This window comes from Oncorhynchus kisutch, linkage group LG18 (assembly GCF_002021735.2).
Source record: "Oncorhynchus kisutch isolate 150728-3 linkage group LG18, Okis_V2, whole genome shotgun sequence".
In the NCBI taxonomy this organism is placed as follows: Eukaryota; Metazoa; Chordata; class Actinopteri; order Salmoniformes; family Salmonidae; genus Oncorhynchus; species Oncorhynchus kisutch.
Window position 1 is genome coordinate 52,056,103 of NC_034191.2, and position 12,397 is coordinate 52,068,499.

At 41.3% G+C, this 12,397-nt stretch overlaps 1 protein-coding gene across 3 annotated transcripts in view; it reads right to left on the reverse strand.

Moving 5' to 3' along the window:
- Positions 1–804: 804 nt before the first annotated feature.
- Positions 805–12,397, reverse strand: part of LOC109908758 (extended synaptotagmin-2-A) — a 35,589-nt gene continuing 23,996 nt past the window's right edge. For 2 of the 3 annotated variants that reach the window (XM_031796376.1, XM_031796375.1), the window contains exons 13-23: positions 12,076–12,171; positions 10,033–10,095; positions 6,713–6,787; positions 6,498–6,584; positions 6,168–6,317; positions 5,550–5,932; positions 3,983–4,081; positions 3,590–3,721; positions 3,244–3,349; positions 2,746–2,795; positions 805–2,520 (exon numbers count right to left, since the gene is read on the reverse strand). In XM_031796376.1, the coding sequence (XP_031652236.1) occupies positions 2,475–2,520; positions 2,746–2,795; positions 3,244–3,349; positions 3,590–3,721; positions 3,983–4,081; positions 5,550–5,932; positions 6,168–6,317; positions 6,498–6,584; positions 6,713–6,787; positions 10,033–10,095; positions 12,076–12,171 (1,287 nt within the window). In that variant the 3' untranslated portion in view covers positions 805–2,474. The remainder of the gene's footprint in view (positions 2,521–2,745; positions 2,796–3,243; positions 3,350–3,589; positions 3,722–3,982; positions 4,082–5,549; positions 5,933–6,167; positions 6,318–6,497; positions 6,585–6,712; positions 6,788–10,032; positions 10,096–12,075; positions 12,172–12,397) is intronic. The other variant, XM_031796377.1, reaches the window with a different exon arrangement.

Here is a 12,397-nt window from a genome sequence, read left to right on the forward strand (position 1 = left end):
CTTAATTCTACTTTTGTGCAACAGGCCCCAGGGGTTGGAAAGTCAATGAGAGAAGTGAACAATTCTTCCTGAGTTTACGTTTTAGTCATTCAGCAGACTCTCTTATCCAGAGCGATTTACAGATGCAATTAGGGTTAAGTCCTTGCTCAAGAGCACATCGACAGATTTGTCAACTATTTAGCTCGGGGATTTACTTACTGGCTACTTGCCGCCCATGAACTATATTGCTTGTGGTTACCCGCAACAGCTCAGGGAACCTGGGCACCTGGAGCAGGGTAATAATAACGTCAAAACTTGCTAAAGTGGGCCCTAACAGTAAGCCACCCCATTATCAGTGCCTCCCCTCTCTGGCCAGGCAGAGCCCATAAGTGGGGTCTGAAGGGCTGGGTAGGTCTTGCCTTGGGGTCTGAAGCGATAGTGAGGAGGGCGCTAGTTTTTCGATGTATGAAGGTACAACCTAGATTTGAGCCAATGTCGTAAGTAGCTGAACATGTTATTACTCCAAAACTCCTGAATGTGACAAACAGACACGTTTTCATTTTCGTCAAAAGTAACTATATCGAAGCAGTGCCTTTTGAGTGGACGGCAAGCACAAGCGCAGTTCGATGAGGTGTTTCTGCGCATGAGCTTAGCTTGCGAGGCATTTTCCTACAAAACCATCTTTGACTGTATAGCCTACTTTATTTAAGCAGTATTTTTGTGTGTACAGCAAGGCTACTTATGTTATTGATTTTGGAGTAATAACTAATTTACCGCCTGGTGATGTCACCAGGCAGGCCAAAACTCAATCGCACCAAAACAGGCTGGAATGTCAGGCAATTTATTTTAACAGCTCTTACACTAAAATGGCGTGATCATCATTTTGACAATTTCAGTTTTAGTTCAACCTTATACAGAAAATAAAGATGTACTGCTCTGGGCCGGGCCTTTAAAGTAACACACATTGTGTTAGTGTCTCTCTCATTTGTATTGGTTATTTTTAAATGATAAAGTAACACAATAGTAAATAATTATAAATTAAAAGAACGTCAACTAAAGTTGCGTCTGAAAAACCACTAGATGGAGCTTATGTACAGCAAAACAAGGACCTAGTTAGATACATACTCTCAGACATAGAAAGTCTCAAAGGCTTACAATGTATTTAGGACCAGTCCAATTTTCACAGGGAAATCTAGTCATTACACATAACTTTAAATTAACCTTTTTTTTTTTTATTAAAGAGAAAAATCTCTTTTATTATTCAAAACAAACCATGAATATACTTATTCCAAATGTGAGAACTTGATTCCTTAAAATGTTTCATGTACATTTGTATAGTAAGTGTGAAGGTGTTAAGGCACAGGAAAGATAACTGACAGAGTATTTAAGATGTTTGTAATGCATAATATGAACGTGTTTCAAGATTAAAAACAGCATTGCATGGCTTATACGTACAGGAGTAGCCTATGGCACATTCTGTCATCATTCGACAAAATAAAAACAAAACTTCACACAATGTTGCAATTTTTTGTTGTTGTTGAAAAATGGCATAATGTGTCTGGTGTAAGAGACCATTCATATATGGTCCTCTATTCATTTACAAATGATTTATAACCATAAACAACTCAAACTCGTATCTGTTTAGATATACTATTACTGTACACCAGAGCAGAACATATCCCCGCCCTGACATACCCCTTCATCTGAACATAATTCTAAATTGCACTGGATCCTTCAAAATATACAGTATAGAATATACTGAACAATCATTTTATATATATTTTTTAAATGTGAATCCAGTGGTAGGACTTTTAATCACTGTAGGAGTAATTGATTACCGTTAGCATGAAGAAAATAGGCAAAAGTAAACATAGACCAAATAACACTGCATGACAAAAACATGTAAAACAAATTAACTGGTCATCCTTGTTTACATCTTTTAACTTCCATAGTAGCAATATCTGTCCTTTTGATGAGAATTACAGTCACATCAATAGATATGCAGTCCATTCAATGTCAAAGAAAACAAATAGGATTCAAATGTAATTTCCTTCAATAGTAACAAATAACAATGAAAACGATTTAGTCCATATATGCATATATAAACACTGAACAAGTTAGAAAACAAGGCAGTAAATGTGCTTTATGACACATTAACCAAAATCAGGACAATTTTGTGAAACTTTGACGTCTTTCAATAGTGCAGGAACAGCACGTTACAGCGACACTTCAAGTTGTATCTCTACATGCGTCAACATGATATAATACACAAATGAATGGGGGGAAAAGTAAGAAAATTAAAATGATGTCCCCTTTGATAAGTGCTAACACTAAATGAAAGCAGAGTGATGTGTGTTTCTATGAATGTCAATTGGATATATAAAATTAGATTTTTGTCATGCCTATAAAGCCTTTTTGAATTGAATGTCACTAGGGTTGAAACAGAAGGATGTGTGTTTATGATTATGGAGGTGAAGGTCTTCCTATGTCCCTCTCTATGCCTGGACCGTTTTGCGGCTGCCATCTTCAGTGAGGTCATACCTACAAGACACCAGTGGGGCAACAAATGGCAATGGCTTAAAACTAAAATGTGACCAACAAATATAATACATACACAGGATTTCTATAGCAATTTGCTCACACCCGAAGATACAACCATAGAATGAACAACAACCTAGTTTATTGAACCAAATAAAATGTATATCAAATGTTAACACAAATACAGCACAGAGCTGACAACACAAATTGGGTGAAGGAGCATCTTACCATTGCGTCCAGCCCTTGGATATATCCTCACCACTCAAATCCACCATCACCTATAATAAGTAAAGTAGCATTGGTAGAGTCAACAACAATCAGATAACATTCCTCATGCTCCTTTATTTGGGTAGTGAAAGGTTGCTGTATTGAATCCCTGAACTGACAAGGTAAAAAATATGTTGTTCTGCTCCTGAGCAAGGCAGTTAACCCACTGTTCCCCGGGTGCCGAAGATGTGGATGTCGATTAAGGCAGCCATCCGCACCTCTCTGATTCAGAGGGGTTGGGTAAATGCAGAAGACACATTTCAGTTGAATGCATTCAGTTGTACAACTGACTAGGTATCCCCCTTCCCTTTCTTTTTTCAAGTGCAAATGCCAACCTAATCCCACAATAGAAAGTACTACTTTTGACCAGGGTTCATAGGGGTCTAGTCAAAAGTAGTGCACTTCATAGGGAATAGGGTGCCATTTTGGGACACATTATCTTTTGTGAGGATACACTACCTTCCCGAGGAGTCCTCTGTGTTTGGACAGTATACTTCCTCCATTCTTCACAGCGATGTCCAGAGTTCTCCTGTGCAGCTCCACCATGGACACACTAAACTCAAACCTGCAGACAAACAAAGCACACTGTAGGATTCTCCTTTATTTCTGAGTGAGGATTTCCTACTGCAGTGATACCGGGGTAAGGAATGAATCCAATGGATGACGTTGTGAATTCTTTTGATGGTTGTGAAAAGGTTGCATAATGTAGGTGGTGGCCATAGAGATCCAATGTGCTACTATTACTTCTAAGTTTTATATGTCATTCTATGGTTGTGGCCTACAGTGACAGTCAGTCAGAACTCACGTTTGATCATACACAGGGTTCAGGGTTTTCTTTATGATGCCGGTCTTCCTCCGGCCTGTCCGGCTCTTGTCAGGGAGCAGATAAATCCGAATGAAAGGATCTGATTCATCCTTGGCGAACGCAATGAGGTTTCTGAGGGCAAAATATACATGGGGTCCGTCAGGCACATTGAAATCTGAACAGAGTAAATTCTGACCATGTGGTAATTAAGATGAACACAGACGGGCGTTTTCCTGGACACACATTAAGCGTAGTCTTGGGCTAAGGATTTTTCGATGGAGAATCTGCAATGAGCATTTTTTTTTGTCCAGGACTAGGCTTAATCTGTGTCCGGGAAACTGGCCTATACTGTATGTGGCTGGTCTAGTGTGTTATGTGAGGCCACTGACTGACCGACAGGCATGCACCACCACGATGAGCTTGTTCCTCTGGGAGCTGTGACGGACAGTCAGTTGAATCTCCCCCATGGGGTATGGACTAGGGGCAGACCCACTGAAAACACAACACAACACAGATTTGGGATTACAGTGGCTTGCAAAAGTATTCACCCCCTTGGCATTTTTCTAATTTTGTTGCCTTACAACCTGGAATTAAAATATATTTTTTTTTGGGGGGGGGGGTTGTATCATTTGATTTACACAACATGCTTACCTCTTTGAAGATGCAAAATATTTTTCTTGTGAAACAAACAAGAAAGACAAAAAAAGAGAACCTGAGCGTGAATAATGATTCACCCCCACAAAGTCCGCTTGTGTACAGCAATATTTAAGTCTACCACAGATTCTCAATTGGATTGAGATCTGGCCTTTGACTAGGCCATTCCAAAATATTTAAATGTTTACCCTTAAACCACTCGAGGGTTGCTTTAGCAGTATGCTTCGGGTCATTGTCTTGCTGGAAGGTGAAACTCCATCCCAGTCTCAAATCTCAAAGACAAACAGGTTTCCTTAAAAAATGTCCCTGCATTTAGCCTCCCTGCCGATGAAAAACATCCCCACAGCATGCTGCTGCCACCACCATGCTTCATTGTGGGGATGGTCTTCTCCGGGTGATGACAGGTGTTGGGGTTGCGCCAGACATAGCATTTTGCTTGATTGCCAAAAAGCTCAATTTTAGTCTCATCTGACCAGAGTACCTTCCATATGTTTGGGGAGTCTCCCACATGCTTTTTGGTGAACACCAAACGTATTTGCTTATTTTTTTCTTTAAGCAATGGCTTTTTTTCTGGCCACTCTTCCATAAAGCCCAGCTCTGTGGAGTGTACGACTTAAAGTGGACAGATACTCCAATCTCCGCTGTTGAGCTTTGCAGCTCCGTTCAGGGTTACCTATGGTCTCTTTGTTGCCTCTCTGATTAATGCCCTCCTTGCCTGGCCCTCTCTTGGCAGGTTTGTTGTGGTGCCACATTCTTTCCATTTTTTAAGAATGGGTTATTGGTGCTCCGTGGGATGTTCAACATTTTGGAAATGTATTTATGACCCAACGCTGATCTGTACTTCTCCACAACTATGTCCCTGAACTGTTTGGAGAGCTGCTAGGTCTTCATGGTGCCACTTGCTTAGTGGTGTTGCAGACTCTGGGGCCTTTCAGAACAGGTGTATATATATACACTCAGATCATGTGACACTTAGATTGCACACAGGTGGACTTTCTTTAACTAATTATGTGACTTCTGAAGGTAATTGGTTGCACCAGATCTTATTTAGGGGCTTCATAGCAAAGGGGGTGAATACATATGCACTCACCAATTTTCCGGTAAAAACATGTTATTTTTTCATTTCATTTCACCAATTTCGACTATTGTGTATGTCCATTACATGAAATTCTAATAAAAATCCATTTAAATTACAGGTTGCAATGCAACAACATAGGAAAAACGCCAAGGGGGATGAATACTTTTGCAAGCCACTGTACGTGTACCTTACCTCATGATAGTGATTGTGTGTGTGTGTGTTATTTACTTCTGCAGCTGCCTGAGCCTCTGCTGCAGCTCTAGGGTGGCGAAGGGCAGGGAGATGTCCGAAGCCAGGCTGGCCATGGAGTCCTTGTGGGGCAGGTGTTTCTGGGAGCTGGATATGGTGGTGTTCAGGTTGGAGGTGCTCCTGATGGAGGTGCTCCTGATGGGGCTGCCTGCGTACAGCACCTCCCTCTGCTCCTCTCTGCGATGGAGGGTGTAGGTGGCGGCCTCCATTGGTGGTGTTGGGGGGTTGGTGTCTGGGGGAAGAGGTGACTCCGATGTGGAGAGTCTCTGGGAGGGGACGGTGGGGTTGACCACGCTGGCTTTCCTCACTTGGACAGAGGAGGGCTGTTCCGACACACACGTCTGCTTCTCCAGAAACAGAACCTGACATACAGAAGAGCAGAGCACAGCGCTATACTGTACATTGTGATAGGACGTTTTCTTTACACACTTCAATAAGTAACTTAAGTAGACAGCAAATAGACAGCAGGTCTAATATGGTTGTGTCACAAATGGCACCTATTCCCTACAATGTAGATCCCTATGGGCCCTGGTCAAAAGTACAGTAGTGCATTACATAGGGAATAGGGTGCCATTTTGGGGCACTGTCTATCCTTACCCTGAGTGCCAACTTCAGTTTGAGTGTGGAGCTGGGTCCAGAGTTCCTCAGGGAAAATTGCTGAGTGAACATCATGTCCTCTTCCACCAATAGACCACTCAAGGGGACTGTAAGATTACCCAGGGTGCACTTGTGCTTGTCGTCCTTCACCTGGACATCGACAGGCAAGCCAACAAAGGGTTAACATCAGATATTCTATAATTCACATACACTTACTGTAAAGTCAATGTTTGACCCAAGCAAAAACATAAAAAACATCTAGTACATGTATACAAATAGATCACCTACCAGTTGTGGTATGATGAAAAATGTATGTAAAGTGTGCAGTACCTCCACTTCCAGCTCCTGCCTCCTGGGGTTATGGATGAGGAAGGAGAAAGCTTCCTCCCACATGGGCTCATTGGTTTTATGGCGGATCTAAAGAAAACACATATAGAATAAAATATGCTGTAATAGAATCAACATAAGAACAGGAGTGGAATATGATGTTTTACAATTATACTTTACAATTATCTACAGAAACCATGCCCACTGTAGTTTCTTACCTTACTCTCAAATGATTTGTTCCCAACTGTGAAATGAACGCAAGGACTTGGTTCACTGCTCGTTTTCTTGCCGGACTGTGAGAGATGACCAGGAAAAGATTGGCTCTGAATGACTGTTACTAAGACAAAAACCAACACTGAAAACACTCATATTCTTCAGCTTATTGTAGTAACACAAATATTATACAGTAGAAACAAACTGAAATCAGTGAAGAAATGGTTCAGAAATTCTATCCTCAGATAAAAGAGAATATAAATTAGGCTGCATCTCAAAATTGTTTTCTTTTCATTATTTAGTACCCTTTGGCATAGAGGGCTTTTTGGACAATGCACAGTAGCTAGGAAACAGTCAACCTTGGTTTTAGTTAGACCACATTCTTCAATCTAATTTCAAGTTCATTCTCAGTTTTGAAACCCAAGAACTCTCACTGTTGGCAACCGGTTTATAAAAGATACTTTGTACATATAACAATGTCTATATTCCAAATGGCACCATATTCCCTGCGTAGTGCACTACTTTTTATGAGGGCCCATACTGTAGGCTCTGCTCCAAAGTAATGCACTTGGAAAGTATTCAGACACCTTCCCTTTTTCCACATTACAGCCTTATTCAAAAATATTACATTTTACCATTCCTTTTGTCGTTGGACAAAAAAAAAAAATTCTGCCATGTGATAGGATTATAAAACAGCCTCAAACTACCTTTTATATCAGGCTAAAGCAATCTCCAGGAGGTAGGGATGCACTTTAGTCTGGTAACTTTAGACTCATACATTAGATGTCTCCCAATTGGCACCCTATTCCCTATACAATGCATTGGGAAATTATTCAGACCCCTTGACTTTTTCCACATTCTGTTACTTACTTACATATTATGAAATGAATTTCATTTTTTTCTCATAAATCATCAATCTACACCAACACCCCATAGCGACAAAGCAAAAACAGGTTTTTAGAATTTTTGGCAAATTTAAAATAAAATTAAAGCAGAAATACCTTTTTTACATAATAATTCAGACTCTTCGCTATGAGACTCAAAATTGACCTAAGGTGCATTCTGTTTCCATTGATCATCCTTGAGATGTTTCGACAACTTGATTGGAGTCGACCTGTGGTAAATTCAATTGATTGGACATGATTTGGAAAGGCACACACCTGTCTATATAAGGTCCAACAGTTGACAGTGCATGTCAGAGCAAAAACCAAGCCATGAGGTTGAAGGAATTGTCCGTAGCGCTCCGAGGCACAGATCTGGGGAAGGGTACCAAAACATTTCTGTAACATTGAAGGTCCCCAAGAACACAGTGGCCTCCATCATTCTTAAATGGAAGAAGTTTGGAACCACCTAGACTCTTCCTAGAGCTGGCTGCCCGGCCAAACTGAGCAATTGGGGGAGAAGGGACTTGGTCGGAGAGGTGACCAAGAACCCGATGGTCACTCTGACAGAGCTCCAGAGTTCCTCTGTGGAGATCGAGAACCTTCCAGAAGGACAAACATCTCTGCAGCACGCCACTAATCAGGCCTTTATGGTAGTGGCCAGGCGGAAGCCACTCCTCAGTAAAAGGCACATGACAGCACACTTGGAGTTTGCCAAAAGGCACCTAAAAGACTCAGACCATGACAAACAAGATTCTCTGGTCTGATGAAACCAAGATTGAACTCTTTGGCCTGAATGTCAAGCGTCACGTCCGGAGGAAACCAAGCACCATCCCTACGGTGAAGCAAGGTGGGTGGCAGCATCATGCTGTGGGGATGTTTTTCAGCGGCAGGGACTGGGAGACTAGTCAGGATCGAGGGAAAGATGAAGGGAGCAAAGTACAAAGAGATCCATGATGAAAACCTGCTCCAGAGCACTCAGGACCTCAGACTGGGGCAAAGGTTCACCTTAAAACAGGACAATAATCCTAAACACACAGCCAAGACAATGCAGGAGTGGGTTCGGGACAAGTCTCTGAATGTCCCTGAGTGGCCTAAACAGAGCCTGGACTTAAGCCCAATCAAACATCTCTGGAGAGACCTGAAAATGGCTGTGCAGCAACACTCCCCATCCAATCTGACAGAGCTTAAGATCTGCGGAGAAGACAGGTGTGCCAAGTATGTAGCGTCATACCCAAGAAGACTCGATTCTGTAATGGCTGCCAAAGATGCTTCGACAAAGTACTGAGTAAAAGGTTCTGAACACTTATATAAATGTGACATTTCAGTTATTTTATAAATTTGTGAACATTTTTGAAAACCTGTTTTTGCTTTGTCATTATGGGGTATTATGTGTAGATTGATGAGAGAGAGGAAAAAAAGAATGTAATACATTTCAGAATAAGTAAGTAACAAAATGTGGAAAAAGTCAAGGGGTCTGAATCATTTCCCAATGCATTGTATAGGGAATAGGGTGCCAATTGGGAGACATCTAATGTATGAGTATAAAGGTACCAGACTAAAGTGCATCCCTACCTCCTGGAGATTGCTTTAGCCTGATATAAAAGGTAGTTTGAGGCTGTATTATAATCCTATCACATGGCAGAATTGTTTTTTTTGTCAGATGACAAAAAGAATGGTAAAATGCAGATTTACATTCAGGACGAATGACTGAATTAGACCTAGCTCTACATTAAAATGTGTAGAGGGTTCCATTTCATTGCACACACATTGAAATATGGGAACCAAGTGAGTGAGGTTTGGATTTCTCTGCTCAACTCTAGTTCTACCCCTCCCCCGTTCCTCATCCAGCAAATTAACATGTTTTGAGATTTGACGTTAAATGTTATAGTGCATGTCATTAAACATCTGGGGCCATGTATCAAGCATCTCAGAAGAGTTCTGATTTAGGATTTTTCCTTTTTGATCACAGTGAATAAGATCACTTGACACGGTGGACTTTATGCTGAGATGCTTGACACATACGGCCCCTGTTTTGTACAACTACAGAGCAGGTGTGCGACACGTCCCGGTATGTGAAAATCCAGTTCTTATTGTGTGTAGTAAATTAAAAGCTATAAAGTGATGCTTGTGGCAATACAAGATCTTAGACAGAGTGAACACCCATCTCCAAGCAAGAACAAACAATTACTCACAATGAACAAACAATGACTCACAATGAACAAACAATGACTCACAATGAACAAACAATGACTCACAATGAACAAACAATGACTCACAATGAACAAACAATGCATTTACAGATAAGTAGCACCAAAAATTACCATAATAATAAAAGTACATTTGGATGGCACAAAGTAAGGAAGGGCACAGACTGAGAACACATAAGACGTCTATGCGTGCTATCTGTGTATGGCGTGCATCATCCCACTTTCTTACTTTACCTTCCGGGACTTAAAGACAGAGGCTTGCTTCAACACGTCATGGTTGAAATTAAACAGGTTGCTCTTTTATACAAAAGGGGGGAGATGGGGAGAGAATCAGACCCAGAGTTAGTGGGATGGGGGATTGATTATAGTTAAGGTTTAGCTTTGGTCCAGAACGTCGCAGCCGAACGACACCTTGGACCAGAGCTAGAGTCGGTTGTATGAAAACAACAACAATCTATAGAGAATGAATGAAAGGAGACACCCAATAAATCAAGGGAGAGGAATATCCAACACATAAATAACATCCATCTATGAACAATAGGTAACAATGGGGACGTTATAATGAATAAGGCAGTATCAAATAAAAGCTGAAGAGAGGAGAATGAAAACGTCATTCATTTTTGGGAGAAGCTATAGGATGAGGTGCTGGTGTGAACTTGTGACTAGGGATGTTGTTTAGATCGAGCTAATAAGAGATCTGATTGTATTTCAATATTCCCTTACTTAGACATCACGGTCCAGTGAACAGACACTTCAAGCAACATCATCATAGCCTGTCACCTCTGTTTAGACCGAGCGAGAATGACAGGCGTCAACGCATCCTTGAATTGATGCGCCACAAAATACTCCCCTCAATCAAATACCCTGACACCTTGAAATCAATAGTTCTTTGTAAACCATGTTTTCAATGCCTGCACCTTGGTGTTGGACGAAAGATGCACTGCCCTCTATCCGGAGTTATTGGAATTATTATTTAGTCAATATGATAAATATTCATGATCAACTGGGTATGGGAAATTACTGTATAATAATATTATTAGGATTTGCAACCATGCATCAGAGTTAATTAACATGCTTTATGGTACAAGACTCACAGCAGCAGGTCTGTTACTTAGCTCTGGTCCAGGGCGTTGTTCGACTGGGTGATAGTGAACTCGCATCCGAACGACGCCCTGCACCAGAGCTAGTGTGTTATTGTTTAACCCCACCACACACCGCTAATGCTAATTCTACGATGCAGAGTACCGGAGGACTCACAAATAAGGTTCTATAAATTGAGGTATCGCTCTCACAAAAGACTAGGCCAGATGCTCTCCTCTCTTTTAAGTTTCCGCACCCAACGCTCCCTGTGAAGACGCTCTTTATAGGAGAGAACAGGGAGGGAAGAAGGTCAAGTATGGCTTAGACGCTAGAGATGCTGCCAGGCTCATTTAGGAGTTGACTGTCTTGGACTGATATTGACCCATCTGTTGGTTAAGGTCAGCGTTCAAAAGGTGAAAGAGTGTGTTGAAGGAGGAGAGAAAAAAACAGGAGTTTCAACAAACAGACACTCAAATTAAGCCATTGAGTTGCTCATGTCATGTTCAAGGTATGTTATGTATGTGGAAGACCATGACAGACAGGGTTGAGGTGAGAACAGTAAACTACGGCATGTTGGCTGAACTACACCTGTGTACTGAAAATGTCTTGTTAAGCTGGGTAAAAAATATTTCTGAACATTCTTTTGAAGTTCAATTTGGCATGATTCACAATAGCTGCCTTGGGTGGAGTAGAATATGTCCAGAAAATAGAAATATATGACATTCTTCTCTATATGCTTATTCACAACATTTAATAAGTCTACATTTGTTAGAAAAATTAACACTAATGTATAGCATGGGCAAAATGTATTATAATTCTGAAGTAAATGTTATCATGTGGGGCGGCAGGGTAGCCTAGTGGTTAGAGCGTTGGACTCATAACTGGAAGGCTGCCAGTTTAAATCCCCGAGCTGACAAGGTACAAATCTGTCGTTCTGCCCCTGAACAGGCAGTTAACCCACTGTTCCTAGGCATTCATTGAAAATAAGAATTTGTTCTTAACTGACTTGCCTAGTTAAATATAAAATAAAAATGTACAATATGTCAAATCAACTGCAGTGTAATGTGCTTTCACCTGCAGCAGTCTAAAGATGCCTCACATTCAGCAATTCAATAATGTAGCGATCTGCCTCACTCCGCCACCAGAGCACTCATTCAACCTTTAACTTCTAAATTCCTGTCACCCAGTTCTACTCACCGGCAGGTTCTTGGCTGAGTCCAAGTACACCACCAGCAGAGCAGACGAGAGTCCATCATTGGCCAGGTTGCGGTCAGCTCGCACACTCCTTAATACCTGATTGGACAGGAGAGACAGGAGGAGGTCACTCCTCAGACAAACTGGACTAGGAGAAGTGAGCAGCCTTGTAATTCACGTGTTACATAATGAATTTACGTGCATCTGGCAGTAACAAGACTGAAAGAGAGGCTAAGCCAAGGGCAATGTAGTTCACTACATTAGTTAGGGAATAGGGTGCCATTTGGCACGTGGACAAGGTGTCCAAGCTAGCCTCCTGGTAAAA